Genomic DNA, 25449 nt, shown 5'->3' with positions numbered 1-25449 from the left:
TGTAGTGTCCTTCTTTGTGTCTTGTAACATTCTTTATTTTAAAGTCTGTTTTGTCTGATATGAGAATTGCTACTCCAGCTTTCTTTTGATTTCCATTTGCATTGAATATCTTTTTCCATCCTCTCACTTTCAGTTCTAAATACTTCTCAACCCATCCTCTCCTCTCCATCACTGAGAACAGTGGTATAGCTCAGGTGTCATCATTTGCTGGACATAAGGCCCTCATCTGTCACCTGCTTCCCCAGCCTCACCTGCGGCCACTTTTACTGGATCTTCCTAAGCACCCCATGCTTTCCCCATGTCTGGTTCTGGGGTACTGGCTGGAGAACTCGTGGGTCTCAACCACTTTCTCCCCTCTTCCCACTGTCTCCTTATTAGTTACCTTAATACCGTTTTGGAATAAGGTGGCAACAGCAAGCAGATAAGTTCCCTTCTTCTCTGGTTCTAGAGTCATTCAAACAGCCTTAAGATGAAAACTGGTGCTGGAAAGGAGGAGATTGAGCAGGAGGTGATTTTGTTGGTGGGCTGTGTGTGTGTGAGAGAGAGAGAGACAGACAGACAGACCCTTAAGGTATTTCTAGCCCTCCTTGGCAGGGCTTCCTCCTGAGTCTCTCCTCCCTTGGGACCTGCTGCCGAGGCCAGGCTGCTGAGCCAGTGGCTCCATTTGGCAGACAGTTGTGGGGTCCACTCCTGAGACTGGGGTTCTGAAGTCAGGAAACAGGCAGTGTCTGCAGAGTGAGTGTGAAGCTTAGTCTACAAGATAGACCACTTTTTTTCTCATCTCAGCTTAGTTTCTGACTCTCAGTCTCCCCTCTTGCCGCACCTGGTGGTTCTCACTTCTTCCACCTCCACCTTGGTGTTGTGTTAAGGTTCTGGGGTCTTAGAAAGATGCCAGAGTGGCAGCGGATAGGAGGGAACATGTGTGTCTCCAGGTTAGGGTGACCCCCCCCTGCCCCTGCCACCCGTAGCTGCTCCCCAGGCCCAGGAGGCCACTCCAGGTCACTCTCAGGACAGCATTCTTTTGGAAGGTTGACCAGTAGTCTGTCCCCTGGACACACCAGGTACCGCCTGTCTCTGGGGCATCTTCTGGGATTCAGGAAGCTCCCGTCTCCAGGATCCACAGATGCTCCCTCTAGCCTAAGGGCACAGTTTTTAGGCTGGGAAAGTCTTCTGCTCCAGAGCACTCTGCCTTTTTCTTTTTTTTGGAAGTCAGAACTTTATTACTAAGGAGAACTTTTTTTTTTTTTTGCCTTAGGCATTATTTTTTTTAATTGAAATATAGTTGATTTACAATGTTGTGTTAATTTCTGCTGTACAGCAAAATGACTCAGTTATACATATGTATATTCTTTTTCATATTCTTTTCCATTATGGTTTATCACAGGATACTGAATATAGTTCCCTGTGCTATACATTAGGACCTTGTTGTTTATCTGTTCTGTACGTAATGATTTGCATCTACTAACCCCAAACTCCCAGTCCACCCCTCTCCCACCCCCTCCCCCTTGGCAACCACAAGTCTGTTCTCTATGTCTGTGAGTCTGTTTCTGTTTCATAGGTAAGTTCATTTGTGTCATATTTTAGATTCCACATATAAGTGATATCATGTGGTATTTGTCTTTCTCTTTCTGGCTTACTTCACTTAGTATAATAATCCCTAGTTGCATCCATGTTGCTGCAAATGTCATTACTTCATTCTTTTTTATAACTGAGTAATATTCCATTGTGTATATATACCACATCTTTACCCGTTCTTATGTCGATGGGTATTTAGGTTGTTTCCATGTCTTGGCTATTGTGAATAGCGCTGCTATCTGCCTTTTTCTATAACCTTAGCCTCAACAGGTTTAGGTTTGTGGAAAATAAAAGCCAGGTATGCATGCAGGCTGTTTCTGCTTCCTGCCTGGACACCTAGGGTTCCTAAAAGTGAGGAAGATTTTCAGATTACCTTCAGATAGAGAGATCTGTTACAAAGACCAGAGGACACCTGGGCAGCCCTTATTGTAGATGTAGGGTCTTTGGACTACATGGTTGTTCTGCCTGGATCTGAAGTGTCCTGGGGTTGGGATCTTTGGGAAAACTCAAATATCAGTGAAGGGCATTTGGAATGCACGTAGCACTGTGATTGGACTGGGTTGCCACCCTCCAGGTTGAAGCATCCAGGTTGGGCAGAGGTTCCCATTCAGCCAGCTCTGCGGCAGTGGCTCTCCTTGTGTCAAGCCCTGCTCCCTGGTCCCACTTAGGTGTAGCTCATGGCACAGGGTTATTTTCACTGAAAGCACATGGAGCCATGGAGCCAGCCCTGTCTTTCTCAGGCGGTGGAAGCCAGGTACTTAAAGTTTCATGGACTTGGCTTCGGTTCAATAATAAAAGGTTTTTTTTGTAATGAAAAAGTAATTCTTCCACTTCATTGCAGTAGTAACTGAAGTGAGAGAATGGCTTTGTATAAGCTGTTATCCGGAGTCTCATTAATGAAGACATGTAATGAACATGAAGGTGTAAAGACATAGCCTTGCTTATGTTTCAACAGGGAAAAATTGGATAGAGTTGCTTTTTTAATAGATCGTGTTTGTCTAAGTTTTTGTTGTGTCTCCAACAATGGAGACAATGAATTTAAAAGAAAAAAAATTTGAATTTAAAAGAAAAAAAAAGGGAATTCCCTGGCTTCCCAGTGGTTAGGACTCCACGCTTTCATTGCTGAGGGCCCGGGTTCAATCCCTGGTCGGGGAACTAAGATCCCAAAAGTTGTGTGGCGCGGCCTAAAAAAAAAGAAATAAAAGAGGAATGCATTGGAAAGATACAAGGGCATCCCAAAGGGCTGAAGGCTCAGTAACCAAGGTTGGGAAGGACAGATGTGGGGACGACATGGGTCTGCCTCCTGAGAGCGGCTGTTAATGTGACCTAGTTCGAGTCACTTCCAGTCTCCGTGTCTGTTTGTTGTTTCCAGTTTCCTGGAGTGACAGTCGTATAGGCTTAACTGGACTTAATGCTCTGCCCCTGGATCACACAGCCTTCTCCCCACTCCCCACCATCTTCTTATTAGTTACCTTAATACTACCCATTGTGGAATAAGGTATGATAGGGTAAGGATGTGAATAGGTAATATCACGTGATGCTCAGGTTTGCTGAATCGTCTCTATGTGTTGGGCGCTTTTCAAGTATTGCTTATTCTGCCACCCCCACAGCCCTGTGTCTTATGTACTGTTGCATCTCCTATTTCTTGGATGAGCAAAGCAAAGCCCAGAAAGGCCAAGCAGTTTTCCAAGGTTGTAAAGCTTTTCCCCGACATTCAATACTTGGCAGGTCATGCACATACCTTTAACTTTATGGCTAACAGTGTGGATGGTAGTTGGGGTTTGGTCTCTGCAAACATCCTGTGCTAATACCTTAGGGTTCCGGGCGTGATCATAGCCCACGTCTTCTTACCAGTGGAAGTCAGAGCCGTGTCCTGGCTGTCTGAAGAGCTTGGCATCCAAGCCTCCCCCTGACCTAGATCAGGGTGGGAGGAACATGTGGGGAGCAGGCTTGTGCATGGGGAGGGGCAGGAACAAAACCAGAGGGCTCAGCAGTAGTTGGGGGCGGGGTGGTTCAGCTAGATTCACGGAGCTCATGGGCCAGCACTTCCAGAGTCATACAGTGGGTCCTGTTTCCAGGGTTATTGGGGATGGAGCAGAATGACATCAGCACAGGGGCATCAGTAGGAGTGGCATCACCCATTTCTGTTTGACACTAATTTAACTGAGATCTTTGGTAGCCTTCTTCTTTTGGTTTTGTTTTGTAGCCTCCTCTTCAGTTCTCTTCTCCTTTATTTGTAAACCGCCAGCCCCTTTTATTGATTACCATTATACCTACATTCCTCCCCCCCATCATTTTGTAATCTCTGAGTGCAGCAATGTCACCCCTGCCTTAATTTATGGCAGGGGCCCAAAGTCAGATAGGGGCAGGTGTCATAAATGGATAAAGAGGCTGGTAAGCTCTGTATCAGCCTGGAAAGCATGCATTCCTTCTAAAAAGGGGAAACTACCTCTAGGATCTGTATTTTCATGTAAAATTCCCAATTTTTAAATGTTTGCCAATAGTTAGTTTTTAAAAGTGGGCAGGCCAAAGACATGGAAACAACCTAAATGTCCGTGGACAGATGAATGGATAAAGAAGCTGTGGAACATATATGCAATGGAATATTAGTCATAAAAAGGAATGAGATAATGCCATTTGCAGCAACGTGGATGCAACTAGAGATTATCATACTAAGTCAGAAAGAGAAAGACAATACTATATGATATCACTTACATGTGGAATCCAAGATATGACACAAATGAACTTATTTATGAAAGAGACTCACAGACATAGAGAACAGACTTGTGGTTGCCAAGGATTGGGAGTTTGGGATTAGCAGATTCAGACTATTATATATGGAATGAATAAACAACAAGGTCCTACTGTAGAGCACAGGGAACTATATTCAATATCCTGTGATAAACCAAAATGGAAAATAATATGAAAAAGAATGCATATGTATGTATAACTGAGTCAGTGTGCTGTACAGCAGAAGTTAACACAACTTTGTAAATCAACTATACTTCAATAAAATAAATTCTAAAAAAATAAAATAAGGGACTTCCCTGGCGGTCCAGTGGTTAAGACCTCACACTTCCACTGCAGGGGGCACAGGTTCAATCCCTGGTTGGGGAACTAAGATCCCGCATGCTGTGCTGTGCAGCCAGTAAATATAAAATAAGATAACTTAAAATAAAATGGCAGGCCAATACAACATGTCTCTCAGCATTGCCAGTTTTGGATGATACTGTTGGAGGCAGGCAGGTGGCAGGGAACACCTGCATCTCCATCCTGGCTTCCAAAGGGACCAGAGATGTTCCAGCCTGTTCCTGAATCAGCCCCTCTCTCCTAATTGACTTTAGGGTATAAACCATATTTTTATGTATGTATTTATGTTATTCAGCTGGAAGACTTATTTTTTCAGCCTAATACATGAAGATAAAATGATAATATTCAATTATAAGTTGGCTCTCTTATCACCTTTACTTTCCCAATTGGATGTTAAACTCCTCCAAGGCAGAAGCTTATGGGTGCTTAAGATATATTTTTAATTGATTGATGTAAATAAACATGTTTGAAATAATAACATTAAGTATTCTCTAGGTAAAGAGATGTTTTCAGTGTTTGTTGGTCTTCTTAATGTGTTTCTGTGTTGTGGGACGATTTTCAGAGTTATGTTTTGCTTTTCTTTTAGGCACATTATTTAAAATGTCCTTCCTCAGGAGTTTTCCTTAGGTCATTTTGTCTTCAAGGGGTTAAACACATTATCTTACATTTTCCTTAACTCTCTTCTTCTATACCTATATCTTTGTGGTAGAGATGGTTTTCCTTGGGATTTCTAAAATCAGATAATGTGCTCTTGCTTTTGGACTTATTTCCAAATAAAAAACTAGTATAGAATAATAGTCTTGGGCCAGATTGCATACTTTTATGCAATTTGCAGGTGCTCAAATGCAAATTATTATTTTCTTTTTCATATTCTTTTCCATTATGATTTATCACAGGATATTGAATATATAATAGTTCTGTGTGCTATACAATAAGACCTTGTTGTTTATCCATTCTATATATAATGGTTTGCATCTGCTGATCCCAAACTCCCACTCCATCCCTCCCCTATCCCCCTTCCCCTTGGCAACCACAAGTCTGTTCTCTGTTTGTGAGTCTGTTTCTGCTTCATAGATAAGTTCATCTGTGTCATATTTTAGATTCCTCAAACTAGTTCTCGATGTCTCTATTTATATAATTTTAATATGATTTCATTAAGGTGGACTTGCAAAAAAATTTGTGGTACTTTTGAAATATTTTTACAATTTTCGTACAGTTTCATGTTTTGATACTTAACATGGTCTTTGTTTTATTTGTCCTCTGTTTGGAGAGAGGATTTGTGGAAGTGTGAGAGCACCCAGGACCAGAGAATCTTGGTGTTGGAAGAACAGGGAGTCAGTGTGACGTTCTCCTCAGTGAAGGCTTGGTCCCTCGGGTAGGAGGGAGCTCCCTGCCCCCCACAGCTGTCCTTTCCTCTTCTGAGCAGTTGTATCTTTTTGGATGGTTTTTCCTCATTGTGAACTGACACCTATTTCCTGGTCATTTCCATGCTTTGAACTGAATTAAACACAGAGCAAGTCTAACCCTTTTGGGCTCTCCACATCCATGGTAAGATCATTGAGGGCTGTGAGCATGTTGTGTATTCCTCTCAGGGCCTGGGACCACATTCTAGGGCACTTGGGGGTCCAAAGGGCCCAGATGGAAATCCAGGCTTCACCTTGGACTGACAGAATGGCTGTGGACAAGTGACTTAGCCTCCCTTTAGGGGAGGTTTCCTTATCGGGTTATGGTGAGTATTAAATAAGATAGTGAGTGAAAATACCCAGTACAGCCCCTGACTGCAGTCACTCAATAAGTGATACGGGGAGTTAGAACTTGCTGGTTAAACTGAAAGGAAGGAAGTCTTGCAGAATGCCTTAGAGCTGAGCCAAGACAGCCTAGAATCCAAGGCCAGGCTCCTCGGGAAATGAGTCTTTGGTGCTTACCTTGTAGAGCGTCCCACACAGCTGCCGGAGAGTGATGAGGAGCACTTCCTCCTGCCTGGATCCCATCAGTGAGCCTGGTTGCCCCGGAAACCTAACACCAAGGAACACTCTAACCAATGCACAGTCTTACACCCTAGAGAGTGTAAGAGAGAGAGAGTTTGTGTCCTGAATCCCAGCGCTCTTCTTTCAGAGGCTGATGAACTGGGCTTCTCCATCCAGAAGGAAACCTTGGTTTTCATTCACTCTGTCCCCCCAAACTCCTCCCTGATTCAGACGCAAGAACCTTCCAGCTTCCCCTCCCTTTGACCACTACCTCCACCATCTTCTGTAGCTTCACCAGGCTCCCCTTCCTCTTTGGGGTATGGCTCCTGCAAATCTCCCCTAAAAGGAGAGAGTGAAAGCCAGCCTAGGCCTGGCCAAACCAGAGTTCCCCCTTTACTATTTCAAGGTGGCTTCCAGTTAAGAGGCTGATTAGGAGTTATTTATTTGATGAGCAAGTACCTGAATTGTTCAACTAGTTTTGAAAAAAATTTAAAACTAAAACAAGCATGCAGCCCCCAAAGTTTTCCTTAGGTCATTTTGTCTTCAAGGGGTTAAACACATTTTCTTACATTTTCCTTAACTCTTTTCTTCTACACCTATATCTTTGTGGTAGAGATGGTTTTCCTTGGGATTTCTAAAATCAGATAATGTGCTCTTGCTTTTGGACTTATTTCTAAATAAAAAACTAGTATCGAATAATAGTCTTGGGCCAGATTGCATATTTTTATGCAATATGTAAGAAGTTAGTATTTGTACTTAGCGAATCAATGGAATTTTAAACAAAATTAGATCTTCACTTACTCTAAATTTTGGTGGTTTCTTTGGGTTTATATAAAATGTAAAAAATTATGTGATATTATACTAACTTTGTGTTCACTGGATTGTGTAGTAAGTGGATAACACAGAGGTGCTTTTTAAATATTCTTCCATCTAAAACTGTGATCTGGACAGAAACAGGCAGATCACCTTGCTCTGGGATCCCCTTGAAGTCGGTCCCTTGCTTCCTCCAAGTTTCTATGAGGAAATGCTATGGGAAATTACTTAGCTGGGTGCTGTCACCGTGGATGTAGACCCGGGTGATGTGATCTTGTGAGAACAGGCCTAGACTAAGCAACACTTAAAAAAAAAAAAAAAAAAAGACCTTGCTCTGTGTTTCCCCAACCCTTCGTTTTGAAAATATTCAAATTTATAGGAAAGTTGGGAGAGTAGTACAGTGAAGACTTACTGTTAACCTATTGCCACATGCCAGTATAAACACAATTCTCTGTTTTTATTGAAACAACTGAGAACAAGTGCAGACAGCACGAATAAGGATGTGTTCCTACATAACTGAAATACCATTAGCACACCTTAGAAAATTAACAGTAATTTCCCAATATCAGCTGATAAACAATCCATGATCCAGGTTCAGATTCTCCCCATGGTCCCTAACATGTCTTTTCAGCTTAAAAAGAAATACAGGCTCCCATCAAGGTTCATAACTTTGTTGTTATGCTTCTGTTTTCTTTTTAAATTTAGGAGAGTCCCTGCTTTGGGTGTGTGTATGTTTTGTGACATTGACCTTTTTCCTTTTTGGAAGAGACCAGGTAATTATCTTGTAGAATGACCCCCAATCTGGATTTGTCTAATTGATTCTTCATAGGCTTTTTATTTTTACTTTTTGGTTAAATTTTTGGAACTATGCTTACAGAAATGTGCATCAATCTCAGGTATGCAGGTTTGTGAAATACCACGTTCCAGCCTCTGGGATTCTGGGAGCCTTATCTGGAAGCCTCCCAAGACCTTATCTCTGCACTTGTTTCTTGCAGCTTGGGGCAGAGGCAACTTCCTGGCGCTTTCCTCTGGTTCATGGTACTGAGGCTGGGCAGCTTCCAGGGTAGGCAGCTCCATTGTACTAGTCTCAGATCCCCCACCGGGGTTTCAGTTAGAGGAGTTATTGTTTAGTTCCCCTTCTAAAAATGTCACATTATGTAATTATCCTGGCTTTAGGAGATTTGGGTTGTTTTTATACCACGTGAATGAATTGGCAATTAGGAAAGTCATTTTAAAGCTTTCGGTGATCTAATTCAATTGTTCAAACTGCCTTAATAAGTAGGTTGTAATAAGACACAATGCTTGGGTTTTTAGTTTCTCACAACCTAGTGTTTTTTTGTTTGTTTGTTTTTGGTTGTAGAGATCCAGTATCAGGCCAGAGGTATTTCACAGTCCTTTATTTAAAAAAAATAAAAATAAAAAGCCAAATATTAAAAACATGATGACCTGGGCCAACTTTGTCTTTACTATCCTAATTACCTTTCTCCTCTTCTGAATACTCCACAGTCTTTCCCTTTTTTTTTCCATTTTCAACACACATGCCAAATGGGGTTGACAGTTCATGGTTGTAAATTGGGGGCTTAACCCGGGGCAGTGAATTCCATAAAATCACATGCAAAGTTTGTGTGTATTTGCTGATGGGGTTTGATCTGAAGAGAGGCTTCCCTAGATTTCATCAACTTTTCAGAGGTGTCTGTGAGCCTCAAATAGTTAAAAACACTGGCTTAAATAATTATTTCCTCCTACAACCTTTGAGATTTTCTCTGACCCTTGACGTAGTATCTTCTTCTTCTTAGTAATCTTTTTGTGTACTATTTGTTTTGGATTAAAAAATTATAAGGAATACAACTAAATTCATTCATAGTATTAGTCATCACCCAGAAATAACTGCTGTTTACACATTGGTAGATAGTTACCTATCTACCTATCATGTATCTACCTATTCATCTATAAATCATCTTACTGTCTGTCTGTCTACACACACACACACACACACACACACACACACACACACAGAGAGATATTTTTTAAAGGAATCATTCTATATGAACCCTTCCCACTTTGCTAAATGTAGATCAATAACATTTTTGTTTAATTGCTGCAGGGTAGTCCATTGTATGGATATACTGTCATTTATTTAACCAATCTTCTATCATGGACATAGATATTTATATTTTAATAGGAATCAAACCTTAAGCAACAGGAGTAGAGGAAGAGACAGGAGGAACTCGGGGTTTTGCTGGTCCCAAGAGCCCACTTCCTTTGTCTTACCTTCCAAGCCCCACATCAAAGGTTAGGCTCTGGACTTTGGGTCAGAGAATATGTTTGCTTTTTCCATAAGAAAGGAGAACTGTACTTTCACACTCATTCCTCTAACCCCCAAAGGTAGAGACGTGAATTGGCAAGTCATTTGAGATCAATAAAGAATAGTTTTAGAGGGTCAATTGACTTGAAAGCAGCTTCATTTTAATCCATTCTCAGAGAAAATAATCTGAAAAAGAATCCTCAAACTAACACAACATTGTAAATCAATTATACTTCAATAAAAAAAGAATTAACAACAACAAAAAAGAAACAAAAAAAATCGGCTATCTGATCAGCCAGTTTGCCTGATACTAGGAAAGAAGAAGTTAGTGACAGAATTTACAGCATCCCACCTGGAATGCTTGTTTTATGAAGTCTACTTTATTCATTGATATGAATGCCACCGACATAACTGTGAATGAAAATTTATTAAGATTCCAAATATAATTTCCCCAAATTTGAAGACAGAAACCACAGACAACCTTTCATTCACTGAAGTAAGCTCATTTACTGAATCACACACTTGTAGCCTAAAAGACTAAATTCAGTAGCCCTTAAAAGGTGGCCAATTTAGTCTCTACCTCATTGGCTGCTAAAGAGCCAACTTCAAACAAACACTACCGAGAAAAAAAAGAAACTTCAAATTAAATAAAGCAACCAAATAAGCCTAAAAAAAAAGAAATTTCTATACCGAAGAGTGCATATGTCTAAAAATTCAAGTGAATTAAAAGGTAATGCTCAGAATACAAAACATATAAATGATAAAAAAAATCGATTCTCACTTTCCAGGGTTCAAATGGGCCTAATTTTATATAGTTTACCTTATATTTAAAAAGTCTTCATGAAAATTATTGTGGGGAAAAATTGAATACTTTAATGGTTAAAACGCTCGAGTCACGTAGCCAGGGGAGAGACTTTGTCGTGTATAAGTCAGCGTGCTTTTCCTCTGTCTGCGTGTGTCCGTATTTCCCTGTGCCATGTTGTTGAAAGAGGTATTGCCGATTGTCTTGTCTTCCTTTCTCTCTTATCCATTTACCAAGGACACGTCCAGATTAGAGGCTGCACCATTCAACACCCTTGGGTCCAGGGTAGTAACTGTTCCCATCTGGCTATGTGTGATGAGTGGTGTTTATGTCATGGCATAAATCACATTTTGCTGTTCCATCAGCTGAGATGCTAACCATTAAAAAAATTTACTCTGTCTACAAAAATCAGTAACCAGGGATTTTTGTATGGGGGCAGTCCTTTAACAGTTATTCCCCAAGTCTGTCTGTAAAGATAAACAATCAAATTACTATCCTCACTGAAAGAGTATAGGAAACAACAAGAAATACAAGCTCACAGATAAAAGATGACCTTTCATAAGGACAGGTAGGAAGCCATTTTAAGGAAGACAGAAGGCAACCAAGGAAACCCAATACCCTTTTGAAAAAGTCTTTAAGAATGTCATCCTTTTTCACCAATCCTGCCAGCAACACAGCCTCAGAGAGCTCAAGATGAATTTTCAGAAAAGCATGGAAAATAAAGTAGGTTGATAGCATCCTGTGACTGACTTAATGCTCCTCACAACTCTCTGTGGACTCCAGCGAATACAGAAAATCAATTTTATTTATTTGCATATTACATGATTGCCACTAGGAAAACACACAAAATCTAAATAAGTTAATAATTAACCAAGGTGATGACATTTCATGTAAAGTAAAATGGAAGACTGCTTTTTTGGGGAAAGAATAAAGCTAAAGGTAAATCTTAGACACTTTACAGGAAATAGTATGTGTACTTTTAAAATGATGGTGTTGGGTTCCTTAAAAAACTAAAAATAGAACTACCATATGACCAGCAATCCCACTACTGGGCATATACCCTGAGAAAACCATAATTCAGAAGGACACATGTCCCCCAGTGTTCATTGCAGCACTATTTACAATAGCCAGGACATGGAAACAACCTAAATTTCCAATGATAGATGAATCGATAAAGAAGATGTGGTACATATATACAATGGGATATTACTCAGCCATAAAAAGGAACAGAATTGGGTCATTTGTAGAGATGTGGATGGACCTAGAGTCTGCCATACAGAGTGAAGTAAGCCAGAAAGAGAAAAACAAATATCGTATATTAAGACATATATGTGGAATGTAGAAAAATGGTACAGATGAACCTATTTGTAGGGCAGGAATAGAGACATAGACGTAGAGAATGGACATGTGGACATGGGGTGGAAGGGAAGGGTGGGGTGAATTGGGAGATTAGGTTTGGCATAAATACACTACCATGTGTAAAATAGCTAGCTAGTGGGAACCTGCTGTGTAGCACAGGGAGCTCAGCTTGGTGCTCTGTGATGACCTAGATGGGTGGGATGGAGGGGTGGGAGGGAGGTCCAAGAGGGAGGGGATATAGCTATTCATTTCATTTCATTGTAAAATTTCATTGATTCATTTCATTGTACAGCGGAAACTAAACATTGTAGAGCAATTTTACTCCAAAAAAAAAAAAAAAAAAGACAAAAAAAAATGATGGTGTTGGCCAGTAGAAGTGAATAAGGACTGTCATGCCTGAATAGATGGAGGCGAGGTCCTGATTCACTTCTGGTTTATTCCACACGCCTTGGGATGTTGTCACACAGCCTGTTTTTGCTGCGTCACCACGGCTTTTGTGAGCAGCCCAGGGTTTCTACTCTGATGGGAGCACGCCACTGATTCCTGCCTGCCACCGGCTTCGTAGGAGTCTGAGGCTGCAAGTTCCATTTCAGGAATTCGAGTTACACCAGTTTTGCATCTTGAGCCTCAGCAAAGTTCTAAATGGGGAAGTGAAGATTTCCCTTGGATGCTTTATCTTGTTTAGAACTCTGTTCACAGCACAGATAGTCAGCATCCTCGTTTCCATGGTAAGCTGGTGGCTCCCTGAATCATCACAAACTTAACTCAACCAAGGAGGAAGAGATAACGTCTGGTGCCTTTTCCCTGTGGGGAAGACAGACCCTTTAATGCAAGATACGCCCTGCAGACCGGCTCCTGTTCCTGGAAGGGAGACTGAGGTCAGGCCAAGCATGTGGGTCAAAGCCTCACGTTTCTCATTTCACTGTGTAATGACCAGGGGCGGAGGGGAGCTGCTGCATCATTCTCATTTCCGTCACTGGCAGCTGTTACTTTGCTAGTAGTTTAAATGATCTCAAGAACTCTAAGCTGAGTTCAGATGTTTGTTTATTGGCACTGCCTTTGGCTTCTGAAAACAGTCTTTTGTGTCCTCCCGGTCTTCAGAAAAGGCTCTTCTCAGAATCAGCCCTTCCTCCCTCCTTGCTCTCTTCTGGGAGCCAGCTTCAAGCTCAGGAAGAAAATTAACTAAAGGGGACGAGAGGCTCAAACCTGGTTAGAGGGGAGACTCCGACTGGAAACGGAAAGGAATTGGGACTCAGCATCCTGCGTTTGTGCTTTGTTTTTGCAACTTGGAGTGAGTTGCGTTAATGAATTAAGCAGCAGGCTAGTAATGGAAAATATCGGTCCTGGCCTGGTGGGGGAGCCAAATACTATAGGTTTGTAACAGGAAGGCTGTGGATTCTGGCTTCATTGTTGGGCCAGTCATTTGTGAGCTGGTGGCCGGACCGCAGGCCACACACTTGGGTGCAAATCTTCCATGAACCGGAGCTGCCTGGGGCGTGTGGCCGGTGTCGGAGCCGTGGCCCAGGGAAGATGGTGAGCCTTGGGTGTCGGTTCTGGTGTGGGTCCCCCGTCCGCGCTGAAGATGATGCAGGATGCCGGACTCCGTTTGGGGGCAGGGAGGGGGCTGCTGAGATGGACGAGCCGATGTGAGTGTTTTGCTGTTGATGCTTTTTTTCTGTGTCATCCCCTGTAGAGTTCCGGGAACGCGTCCTACCGCTGCTCGATGTCTTCCTCTGCGGATTTTTCCGATGAAGATGATTTCAGCCAGAAATCTGGCTCTGCATCTCCAGCTCCTGGAGATACCTTACCCTGGAATTTGCCTAAACATGAGAGATCGAAAAGAAAGATCCACGGGGGCTCGGTGCTGGACCCTGCGGAGAGGGCAGTGCTTAGGATAGCAGGTAAGAGCAAGTGGGGGCGGGGGCAGGGGATAGAGGGAGGTGCGAGGAGAGTTGCGGAAATTCACCCATGGAGTCCCCGGGGGCCCTGTCTGGCTGGGAGCTGATGCGTTGGGCAGAGATCTGCGCTCAAGGTGGAGAAGGAGGATGACCATGTTTACTTTCTGTCCTGATTTATCAAAAGAGCGATTGGCCCTGCCTGCTGGTGACTAAGCTGTTTGGCCCTGTCTTCTAGTTGGAGGAATCGATACCTTTGAAACCAAGGGGATATTTACAGGCATCTGCATTGAAGTTTCCTATTTATGTGCAGTCGCCACCGTGCCAATCTGAAAGTATTAACTCAGTGATTCCCGGTGTGTTTGCTGGAAGCTTCGTTTCCATGTTTGCATGGGAGCTCTGAGCGACCACATTTAACGGGGGTGGGGGGGGTAGATTCCTGGGTTCTGGTACCCAGAATTGCGGAGGGTATTTTAGCAACCTGGATGCGGTTTTGTGTGTGTGTGTGTGTGTGTGTGTGTGTGTATGTGTGTTTAAGTGTAGCATCTCTGTCAGCATCATGTGTTTGTAGCAGCTTCTGCCCCTGGTGCTCTTGAGGGTTTAGCCATCATGCATCCCTGATTAATTAATACCTGGGAGGGGCCAGTGTTTCTGTTACCCAGGGTTCCCTTGCACTGCCTTTAGGTCCCAGAAGTGATGGCTTGTTTTACTTGGCTGAAAGCTGAGCCTGCTGTGGAAATCTATCCCCCCGCCTGCAGTGCCTGTGTGGTTTGTGTGTATGTGAGCTGTGCTTTCTGGGGTGGTTGTTCCTCAATTTTTTTTTTCTCAGAAATGGTAATGGGGTAGATTGGGGTGTGTCTTCGGGAGCTCTCTTGCAAAGGCCAAAGGCCAGGTGTTTATTGGAGTTGGTTTCTGCAGTGGATCGGGCCTCTCTCCCCTCCCCCACTCTCTCCCCCAGGCCCCTTCCCACTCAGTTTCTTTTGCCTCCCACCATCATGCAAAGTTGGTACTTGTACTCCTTCGGGGGTGGGGGTGGGGGCTGGAGGGGACTAGCTCAGGTCCCAGCCATCATGGTGGCTGAGTCCCCCTAGTGTCCCCCAGTGGGATTTTCTGATTACGGGAAAAACAAACAGGGCCCAGCCAGCCATTCTCTAGTCCAGGTTTCTGGGGCAACAGCTTTGAGCTTCTTCTGGCTTCTGTTGTGAGATGCTGGCTGGTCTCACCCAGGCCTTCAAAGAGGAGGATGGAGGGGGAGAATGGGGTGGAGGGAGGATGGAGACAGCTTGGGAGCCAAGTGAGAGTGGGCAGGGGTGGCCTGGGAGAGGTGCAGAGCTGGGCGAGTACCAAAAAGTGTTTGGCCACCGAGGCCTGATTCCTTGCCCTGTCAAGATACCGCCAAGGGAGTGGAGGAGACAGTGCCAGAACCAGGGTACCAGATATTTGGCTCAGCAGAAAGGGAAGATGGGTGAAAGGCGGGGGCGTGAGAAATTGCTGGGGCTTTGTAGAAAGCCTGGGATGCCTGTCCTCTGCGTTTTTACGGAAGGTACAAGATCCTTCTGTCTTGAGAGTTTTGATAAAGGTGGCAGAGACAGGTATTTTGCTTTTGGTAGTGAAGGAAGGTTTATGAGAGAAGGAAGGGCATATGTTTGTCAGGGGGAATGAGGTTATATAAACTAACAGACAGGAAGTCAGGAGAGGCTGGTGGTAGTAGTGGTCGGTGTACACTGACGGTAGGGAAGGAATGGAGGACCTGGGGGTTCTGCTGGGTGCAGTGGACAAGCAGGTGCTGCGGTCAGTAGACTGTAGGCTCTGGGAGGGCAGGGGCCATGTCTTACTTGTTGTAAAAGGTTTACTATGAAGTTACTGGTAGTTGGTGCACTGGAGACCTCTGAGTTACATACTTTTAAGATTATATCAATTCTTCAAAAATATAACAAAAGAAAATAAAACAACAAACAGAATACGCAGCCCTAGTATGGACATGTACTACTTACTGTGTTTAAAATAAATATTGGTAAATTGGCTGTTGCCACACAAGTCATAATCATTTCATCACTGGCCCCAGCATAGGCTCAGGGGCCAGTCTGCAAATATGTTTCATTGTCATGTGGCTAAACTGTGAAATCCAGATAGATTTTGTATTAAATTTGCCACAGATCATCCAGCGTGAGGATAAGGGAACAGGGCATCTGAGGGCATTTGGTGCAGTGCGTAGTTGGAAAACATACCATTCAGATTTCAACTTCTCAGGCATTTTCACACTTGGCCTGAAACTCGGCTGATTGGTGAAGTTCATCCCTAGTAGGGGACGGGGCAAGGGTCAGAAATGGTGTGCGGATGTCCATCCATCATGTTCATTATTTAGTAATAAAGGAATTGGAAGTCTCATATTTTTATTTGTTTTTAAGGTCATAAAAATAAAATAGAATGAAAATGTCTAGAGTCAAAAAGACCATATGGTCAGGGGGAATCCCTTAAGTCATTCACATTTAATACATATTTATTAAGCCTCTGGAATAAAATGAAGATAAGCACACAGTTCTGCCTTGAAAGAAATTCTAGTCTAACATGACCATGGATGTGCTGTGAGACAGTTACAACACGGGTGAGAGATTAGCTGTAATGGCTGTGAGTACCTGTATTATTTGAGGGGAGATTTAACTAGCTTGATGGACTAGAGTGAAAGGGAAGGCCACTACCGAGGGATGGAGCTACAGGAACACAGCAGGGAGATGGGTTCAAATGGAAACTGCAAGTCATCTGTGTAGCTAAAGCCTGGGATTTGTAGGGAAGAGCAGAAACTGTAAGGGTGCTTTCGGGCAATTCCAAGGAGATTGGACTATTTATGCTGTAACTGGTGGGGAATCACCTGAAGATTTTTAAGCAGTGCAATGACATAATCAGATGTACATTTCTGAAAGTCTTTTTGGTGATGGTGTCACATGTCTGATACTTATATTTTTAAAAGTGCTTTTGCATTTATTGTAGTATCTTCATTTTAAAATCTGAGACTATAATATATGCCCTTCTGATCTCTCAGGGTCAAGGTGAGAATGACATGGTAAGAAAGGGGCTTTGTACCCACTGTAAATGCCTTTAACATCATCGTAAGACAGATCTGCTGTTCTTACTCGCGGGATACTGTAAGTTGGGGTTTTCAGTCTTGAAGCGCCTGTAAAGGTACATGGTTTGTTAGTGACAGTGTTATTATTATTATTATTTTTTGCGGTACGCGGGCCTCTCACTGCTGTGGCATCTTGCGTTGCGGAGCACAGGCTCTGGACGCGCAGGCTCAGCGGCCATGGCTCACGGGCCTAGCCGCTCCGCAGCATGTGGGATCTTCCTGGACCAGGGCACGAACCCGTGTCCCCTGCATCGGCAGGCGGACTCTCAACCACTGTGCCACCAGGGAAGCCCAGTGACAGTGTTATTTTAAAGTATGGATGTTGGACCCATGTGAATTCTTTGAAGTTAGAATGTAAGGACCTTGGCAGAGTCAGACTTTGGACTTTAATTCTTCCTCTATCATGAACCAGTTGTGTTTTCTTGGACAACTTACTGAACATTTCTCAGCTTCATTTTCTCTATCAAAAGATCATGGCTGTGGCGATTAAAGTAGTAAATGCAAAACATTTTGCAGATTCCCTGGCACATGGAAAATGCTCTGTAAATGACAGCTGACTGATGGCTGGATGCTCTCATAAGCACCTAATATGTTATTTCATTTAGGTTTCCCAACAATTTTATGAAGTAGGTACTATTATTTTCTCCATTTTTCAGTCCAGAAATCTGCTGAGAGAGGAGAGATTCTTCCCAAGGTCATAGGAAGTGGTTGAGCTAGGATCTGAATTCAGGCCGTCTTGACTCCAGAGGCCAAGCTCTTAACTGCTCTGCTTTTGCTGCTTCCCTATGGAATACACTATTATTATTAGCAGATTGATCCTTTATTATCTTTCCAAGAATGCATGGGGTAAAGGCTGTTTTTACCAACAACCCCAAATGCTGCTTGTTCATTTTGACTGGTTCCTTCAACAGACAGTTAAAATCACTGCAGTATGCACTGATTGTATTCACAAAACTGGGTGCTACTGGGTGTCAATTTCTGTTGAAGGATCAGACTATGCCCTTAATGACCTTACTCACTGTGAGGGAGACAAGACAGTTTTGAGAGATCTCCATTTGTATATATGTGGTCTGTATATGGGATGACTCTTAGGGATCGAATTGCTAACCCTTTCATTTCCAGAAGGTGTCCCATATGATATCTGTTTGTTACTTCATGAACTAATGTATACATAAATACATGCCAAGTTGCAAGAAAACTCTAGTGATCCTAAAGGCTTAGTGGATCAAACTCAGATCAGTGGTCAGGACAGAAAAGAGAAGTGTGGTCTTGCTCTGTTTGGAGTAACAAAAATAGGCCAATTACTGATGAGAAGTAAAGCTTTCCAATTCTAATTCAAGTAAGTTTTATCAAGAGTATACAGTTTTCCAAGAGTACTCATTCCCATCTAACAATTCATGGAAAATGATCCAGATTCACATCATTGAAAAAGAAAAAAGAATCATCAAGGACAAAAAGTCAGTACTTATGAAAGAAGAAATAGGAAGGGGAGATGTGGGCAGAGGTGAAGTTGTCATAAATCAGAGAGTCAACAATGAGATGGTTCATCTAATAATCATAACAACAACAACAGCTAACACTTATAAAGTTATCATAAAGTTGAGCTATCACAACTTTATGATATGATGATATATGATGAACTTTATTTTATTTTTTATTTTTATTTTTTTTTTGCGGTACGCGGGCCTCTCACGGTTGTGGCCTCTCCCGCTGCGGAGCACAGGCTCTGGACGCGCAGGCCCAGCGGCCATGGCTCACGGGCCTAGCCGCTCTGCGGCATGTGGGATCTTCCCGGACCGGGGCACTAACCCGTGTCCACTGCATCGGCAGGCGGACTCTCAACCACTGTGCCACCAGGGAAGCCCATGATGAACTTTATGATATGATTATCCTGATGAAGACAGGATAAGTAACTTGGCCACGTCACATAGTCAGGAGCCAGGATTCCTTCCAAGGCCGGCTGACTTCTGTCAGTCCTCTTAAACACACCTGTTTACATGTCTGGGTACCAACCGGTTTCTCCAGTGGACTCTTAAACTCACCACTTTAGTATATGATACATGCCAAAGCGAAGGGAATTGGACCCATTTTACTCACATTCAGTGGAGACCAGTGCTATGTGGGGTGAATAATGGTAGGGAGAAGGAGGGAGGTGGCAACGTGAGACGGGTGCTGTGTATCGACTCGGGCTGTGGCCGCGGCAGATGCGCGGGCCGGCTCTGGGGGGCGGAAGGGAGGGACCGCCGGCTGGTCCCCGGGCCGCGGGGCGGCGGGCGCGCAGGCGCAGGCGTCTCCAGGCTGTCAGGACCCCCGCCCGCCCCCAGATGCGCCTGGGGCGGGGACCCCCGGCTCTCCCCACCGCGCTGTCCCAGCGACCTGGTCCTTCTGTGACAGCGGCCGGATCGAAGAGTATTTCCCACTCTTCTCCCGGGAGCCCCGCGGGGGCTGCGCGCGCGGGTGGCGCGATCCGCGGCTTTGTTTCCCAGGCACCTGTTGTGGGTCCCAAATAGAAACCTCGCCCTTGGGACCCGGCCGGCCAGCCAGCGTCCAGGGTGGGCGGGCTTGGCCGCGCGGTGGACCGGTGGGCGGGCCGGAGAGGGGCCCGGGCGCCGCGGCGCTGCCTGCGGGAGGGGCTGGGCGGCGCGGGCCGGAGCCGAGCCAGCCGGGGCGCTGACCGCCGCCTCGCCCCCTCCTTTCCGCCCTCCCGCCTCTCTCCCCCGCTGTGCCCTCCCTTCCTCTCCCCGGGGCGCGGGCGAGTGTCTGCGGCGCGGCGGCCAGGAAATGCCGCAGATGCGCCGCGCAGCATCCCGGGCGGAGGCAGCGCGCGCGTCCTCCCGGCTCCGAGCAGGCGCCCAGCGCAGAGGCAGGGTGGCGGCCGCCTCGGCCTCCGAGGGTCCCGGCTCCCGCAGCCCTCCGCCTGTCCCCGCCGGGTCCCGGGCTCCTCAGCGCGGCGTGGCGCTGCAGGTCGCCGCCCCCGGGCTCGCCGAGATTGGCCGCTGCTGAAACCTGAGAGGACTGTGGCTCCTGCGGGCCGCGCGGCCCCGCACCCGCGGCCCGCCAGGGGACCTGGGCGTCTCCCCGGCCGGCTCTGGCTCTGCTCCCCCGGGTCTGCGTCCCCGGCTCTGCGCCCCCAGCTCTGCGCCCCGGCGCTCTCCCCCAGCCTGCTCTCCTTCCGCGTTTCCATTACCAAGGCTGCATCTTGCTGACTGCGATCCTGTCCGGGGTTCGAGCGGGAGAGGGGAATTGGCCAGTCGTCGCTTAGGTAAACTTGGGCATGGCGGGGTACCTATCCCCAGCCGCTTACCTGTACGTGGAGGAGCAGGAGTACCTCCAGGCCTACGAGGATGTCCTGGAGAGATACAAAGGTATGTGGTTCCCCGCGCCCGGGCCGCGGGGCTTGGCAGGGACCAGAGGGGTGACCGTCGCCTTTGCTTAACCCGAGCCACCACTGCTTGGGCACAAGTAAACAGGTGTCTGGACCAGGTGTCTTGGGAATGGACCAGGTCTTTTTGGGATGGAATTCCGTACCCCAGCGCAGGGAGGGTGATGGGGTGGGCGACGGCCCGTAGACGCCCTAGGACGAGCAGTACAGTGCGGGGGAGGGGTTTGGTTTCCAAGAAGCACGTTGCGTTTTCTCTCCCCTGCAAAAGCTTTTAAGCACTACGCATCATCATAATTCTTCCTGGGAGGGTGGAGACCGATTAATTCTCCATAGGATTACTAAGGCATTGCTGCTCTTGCTTGGTATGGCGTATTGGTTAACCCTATCAAAAAGGTCCTTGGCTTCTTAAATAAATGGACTGTTTCACCACTGAGAGCATCACCAAGTCATTTTTCTTAAAATGATTTTATATGAAAAAAGTTTATGGTTTGTGACTATATATCTATTCTTACATATGATAAAGATTACTTGATAGTGTGATGCATGAAAGACTTTCGTCAGTGAGTCTGTGGTAAATTTAAACGTAAAGGAGTATATTTTGAGATATTTTTCTGCCTATCCTTTATGTTGGGGAAATTCTACGATAAATAGTATTGATATTTTAGTATCATGTTTATTTTGACTTTATAGTTAAATGTGACGTTAGATAAAGAGCATCTTCTCATCTTAAAGGGTATTTTTGTCTCTGGAAATTATTTTTCAGTGTGTCCAGACGGTCTCCTAACTGTGGCTTCTAAGCGCTCCACACCCAGGGGTAGCTCCCAGAGCCTTAATATATTCATGGTGAATAGTGGCCTATTTCATCGGTTGCATTCAAGTGGTTTTGCATCTTTTGAATATTTGCTGTCGTCTTAAGAAACTCAATTTCTGTAAATTGAATGGGGATTGTATGGTTAAAAATGCATGTATCACTAGTTTTCTATCTGTAAAAAATAGAAATATAGAATCGCGAACTGAATAATTAAATTCCAAATCCCCCCAGAGCTCAAAATCTACCCATGAATATATTTCATCTCCTTCTAGAACATGTTTTATTATTGACATTCCTTTAATCCATGTAGAATTCTGTAAACAACACAATCAGAATTCCTTTGTGCCAAGACTCTATTGTGTATGACACTACCACTGAGCAAGTGCAATGATATTTTAGGCTAAAGCACATTTGTAGCATCTGTGTGTGTGTTCATGTGCAATACACTCATGTTTACATCTGTCCTCCCATTTAAAAATAAGGTTCTTAATAAGTTGTTCCAGAACCTTAAAAATGAGAAATATTGCAATATACTAATAAACCTCATGGAAGATGTACACCTATGCTCTTTAAGGTCAGAAAGAAAAATGTCTGAAAGTTTGAAAGTATGTACCTTTTTTACTTTTGAAAAAAATGATAGCTGTATGAATTTTTGTCCCATCAAGTTTTACCTCTGACACGTGGGTGATTGCAGGTGACTCGGAAAACAGACATAACTGAGGTGATTTGACTTGCCTTGAGGAAGTGGATGTTATTTAAAAGATGGTTTTTATTTGCGTTTGGAACTAAAGGGAAATTGAAGACCTGGAGGCCATTGCAGTCGTCACTACACTTCATTTTAATTATAACCTAATGATCAGTATTGCACTTACATGTACACTTTTTCAAACATATAGTCCCGAATTTCACCGAAAAAGTGAAGGTCGTTTCCTTCGTTTTCTTTGTGGTTTTAAAATGCTTAGGTCATCAATTTGTCCCCGACTTTATAGATGTTCTGTGTTTCATCTGGTTTTGGAAAGGAGAGTAAGAGTATTGGCCAGTGTATTACGTGGAAAGCTAGAGACCTGGAAAACTCATTGTTTCCGGATGTGTTTTGAAGCCGGTTATGATTTCCCATCAGTATCCAATTCGATGACTTCATTACAGAGCTTATTATCCCGATGACTTGCTGTGGGGGCTGATCTAATCAGAAAAGAATTGTAGGCTTTGAATAGGGAGTGTCAGTTCACTCAACTCTCAAAGTACAGTTGTTGCATTTTCTAAAATCATGCATTGTTCAAAACATTTTCCATTCCCATTTGAACGTAAGAGAGCTTATTTTGATTTTCATTTCTGCCCGAGTTCCTTGGTTCCAGGATGACTTTGCATTTGGCTGGAGTGTTATCAGGTTGCCAAGTGATCATATGCCCCAGCTGTTGAATGTGTAAGTGGTGGGGTCAGCTGTAACAAATTCAGAATCTGTGACAGAAACGTAGAATTACAATAACCTATAATGTTAGCAGTTATGACTGTTAGGTTTAGAAGTTGAGAGTTTAGTCTTCAGATGGCTTTGGAAGGACTTCAGACCTATCCTTCTGGAGCAAAACAAGAATAGTGGCAAGTGAGCGAGCCCTAATTATTTATGGTGTGGTCTATTCTTGGGTCTTACTTTGGTCCTTTACTTCTGAGTGAAAATAGGCAACTGTTTGCTGAATTAGAATAACACAGAAAGAGCTATTTGCTGCAGAGAAGGATGCAGTGTCCTGATTCATATTCCAATCCCTTTGCTTATAAAATATATTCATCGCCAGGATATTCAGGGCATCTGATTAAAAAAAAATCTCATTACTTCAGCAGATTACCACAGTCAGGGTGAATAAAGGCATTTACTTTCGAATAAAACATATTTCTTTGTTATTGTTTATGCTAGAAATTGCCCATGTCAGTGGCTTTCTTTAATATCTATAGTGAATTATGCAGTTTATTTACCATGTAAATAGAAAACATTTTTAGTAGGTTAGCACAAAAGATGCAGAACATCCCTCTTGTCTTTCCTGTCAGTATAAGGAAACTAACCTACATACTATTATTATAATTATTATATATTATTATATTATCAATATTAACTAGATGTCACTCTAATCTATGAAATTCTGCTGTTTGAGTCTATCATTGGAAGATTTTCTTTCCTCAACACATTGTTACTTTTTAAAATTGATACTTAGTGTGAAAATGAGATCATTAATGTGAACCCAATAAATTTTATTCTATACATTTTAGACTTAACGGACAAGGAAGGTAAATTATTTTGGTCCAAGAAAATGGATATTTTTCCATTGACCTGGAAATTAATCAGTTATCCCCAGACAGCTATAAAAAGGGTTTCATTATTATTCTCTATGAAAGCTGAGTGGCAGATTTCTTACTTATCTATATCTGTATCTATCTATCTATCTGTCTATCTATATATCACTAAAAAACCCTCTTCGATTAAGAAAAAGGCAAAATGTTCTGTTTCTCATGAAAATGTTGAGGAATTGCTAAAGCAATTGCTAAAGTCCCTTCTCTCATTAGAGCCGTGTGATTCTGCTTATGCCCATGGTGACAAAATGAACTGAGAACTACTCACAGCCAGTAGTTTTCATTTTCACTTCAGTTTTACGTCCTTAGGTAGATATGTGAATGGTCAAAATCCTGTCTTTTACTGTGTAAATTAACTCTGGTGCCGGTTGAATTGAAGCTGGAGTGTAAAGGTTTCTTTACTTTGCTTCCTTCATAAGTGTGACCTCAGTGGTTTTCAGCTGGCTTTAGGATTCTGCAAAATCTTGATTTCAGATTTCATCTCCTCCTGGGGCTTCATAGTCAGTTGTGTAATAAGTGACCTTTAACAGGGCTATATCATAATAGTGTTGCATTGTAGCTAGTTATGACAGTATTAGTCTGAGCTTTTTTCTTTTAAAAAATGAAATAGGCTTAACTGGTAATGACTGTTAGTTAAGATTGTGTTTGGCTGTTTGTAGCAGAAACAGATGATAGTGTTTTCTTTTTCTCAGGGACTGAGAGGCCTCAGGTAGGACTGGGAGGGCTGTAGCGCACCTCTATTTGCCAGTAGGACCCAGACTCCTATGTTTCTTCTTGGCCACTTGTAGTACATCACGTGGTTGTTCTCTCATTACAAGATGGCTGCTGCTCTTCCAGCATTTGTGTCTCAATTCCAGATGGAAAGAAGGGGAAGTACAAGGACAAAGGACAAAAGATCCAGACAAATTGATTCAGCCTCCTTTTAAAGATCTTTTTTAGAAGCCCACTTAACAGTTTTTACTTGTATTTCACTGGTCAGAACTGTTATAGGGGCCACTGCTGTCTGCAAGGCAGACTAGGAAAATAGACATTTTAGCTGGCCCCACTTAGTGCCCTGAACAAAAGTGAAATTCTGTTGGTAAAGAATAAGGAGAGAATGGATATCGTGTTTGCAACCTGCAATGTCTGTCCTGAAATTGGAAACCTAAACTCTGGACGCATTAACAACCATAACACAATGTTATGCGATTTTGCTCTAGTTGGAGAGAATTTGAGAGCTCCCTTGACATCTCTGAGGATTTTCCAGATGACACAGTTGAGTGTTTTATGATATTGCAACATGGATTTGAAAAGTAATTTCCACTAAATAATTAGGATTTAAATCGGCCAAAGATCTTGTTCATTGCCTTACACTATAAGGAACACATATCAGTTCAGGAATGGTAATGGGTTATTAGCTACTGTTAGTGAATTTAACTTTGAACCCAAAACATCACACTCATGCTCCTTTAGTTTTTTTGTTGTTGTTGTTGTTGCTGTTCTGGTTTAGCCTTATATGGTTATCTCAACATTTATTTAGTCAGGGACTTTAAAAAAAGCTTTATGCTTTTAAAAACTTTTTATTTGAACAATTTGGAGATGCTTGTTTTTCTCGTGTAATGACGGTTTCAGGTACTAAATGATATGTAAGGAAAGGTGGTGAGAGCAATTTGTCTTAATGTTAATCTGCAGCCAGGCAGAGAAGTGTTCGTGTTTCTGCCTCTGGGTCCCGTGTGCCCAGCAGCCTGGCTTTGTGGTGAGCTGGGGGGTTTGACCAAAGCATCTCGAGACTGAGATCCTAAGAACATCAGAAGCTACAGAGGTAACACAGAGATGGAATTTCTAGGCTGTCATGTGTTCCTTTCCATTTTAGCTCCACAACGGAGTATACAAATGTATAAAACACTCTGAGGCTGTCTTTTCTCCACTGTGTATTCTTGCCTCCTTTATCAAAGATAAGGTGACCATATGTGTGTGGGTTTATCTCTGGGCTTTCTATCCTGTTCT

The 25449-nt window shown here is 43.5% G+C and overlaps 1 protein-coding gene across 29 annotated transcripts in view; it reads left to right on the top strand.

Moving 5' to 3' along the window:
- The window catches only part of DST (dystonin), a 499741-nt gene that overhangs the window by 80777 nt on the left and 393515 nt on the right, over positions 1–25449 (top strand). For 21 of the 29 annotated variants that reach the window (XM_067753487.1, XM_067753485.1, XM_067753482.1 and 18 more), the window contains exon 4: positions 13605–13812. In XM_067753487.1, coding sequence (XP_067609588.1) covers positions 13605–13812 — 208 coding nt within the window. Of the gene's footprint in view, positions 1–13295; positions 13445–13604; positions 13813–20052; positions 20296–25449 lie in introns of those variants that run through there. The other 8 variants (XM_067753496.1, XM_067753495.1, XM_067753501.1 and 5 more) reach the window with 6 other exon arrangements.

This window comes from Pseudorca crassidens, chromosome 10 (genome assembly GCF_039906515.1).
Source record: "Pseudorca crassidens isolate mPseCra1 chromosome 10, mPseCra1.hap1, whole genome shotgun sequence".
Taxonomy (NCBI): domain Eukaryota; kingdom Metazoa; phylum Chordata; class Mammalia; order Artiodactyla; family Delphinidae; genus Pseudorca; species Pseudorca crassidens.
This window is presented reverse-complemented; position numbering and strand designations above follow the sequence as displayed.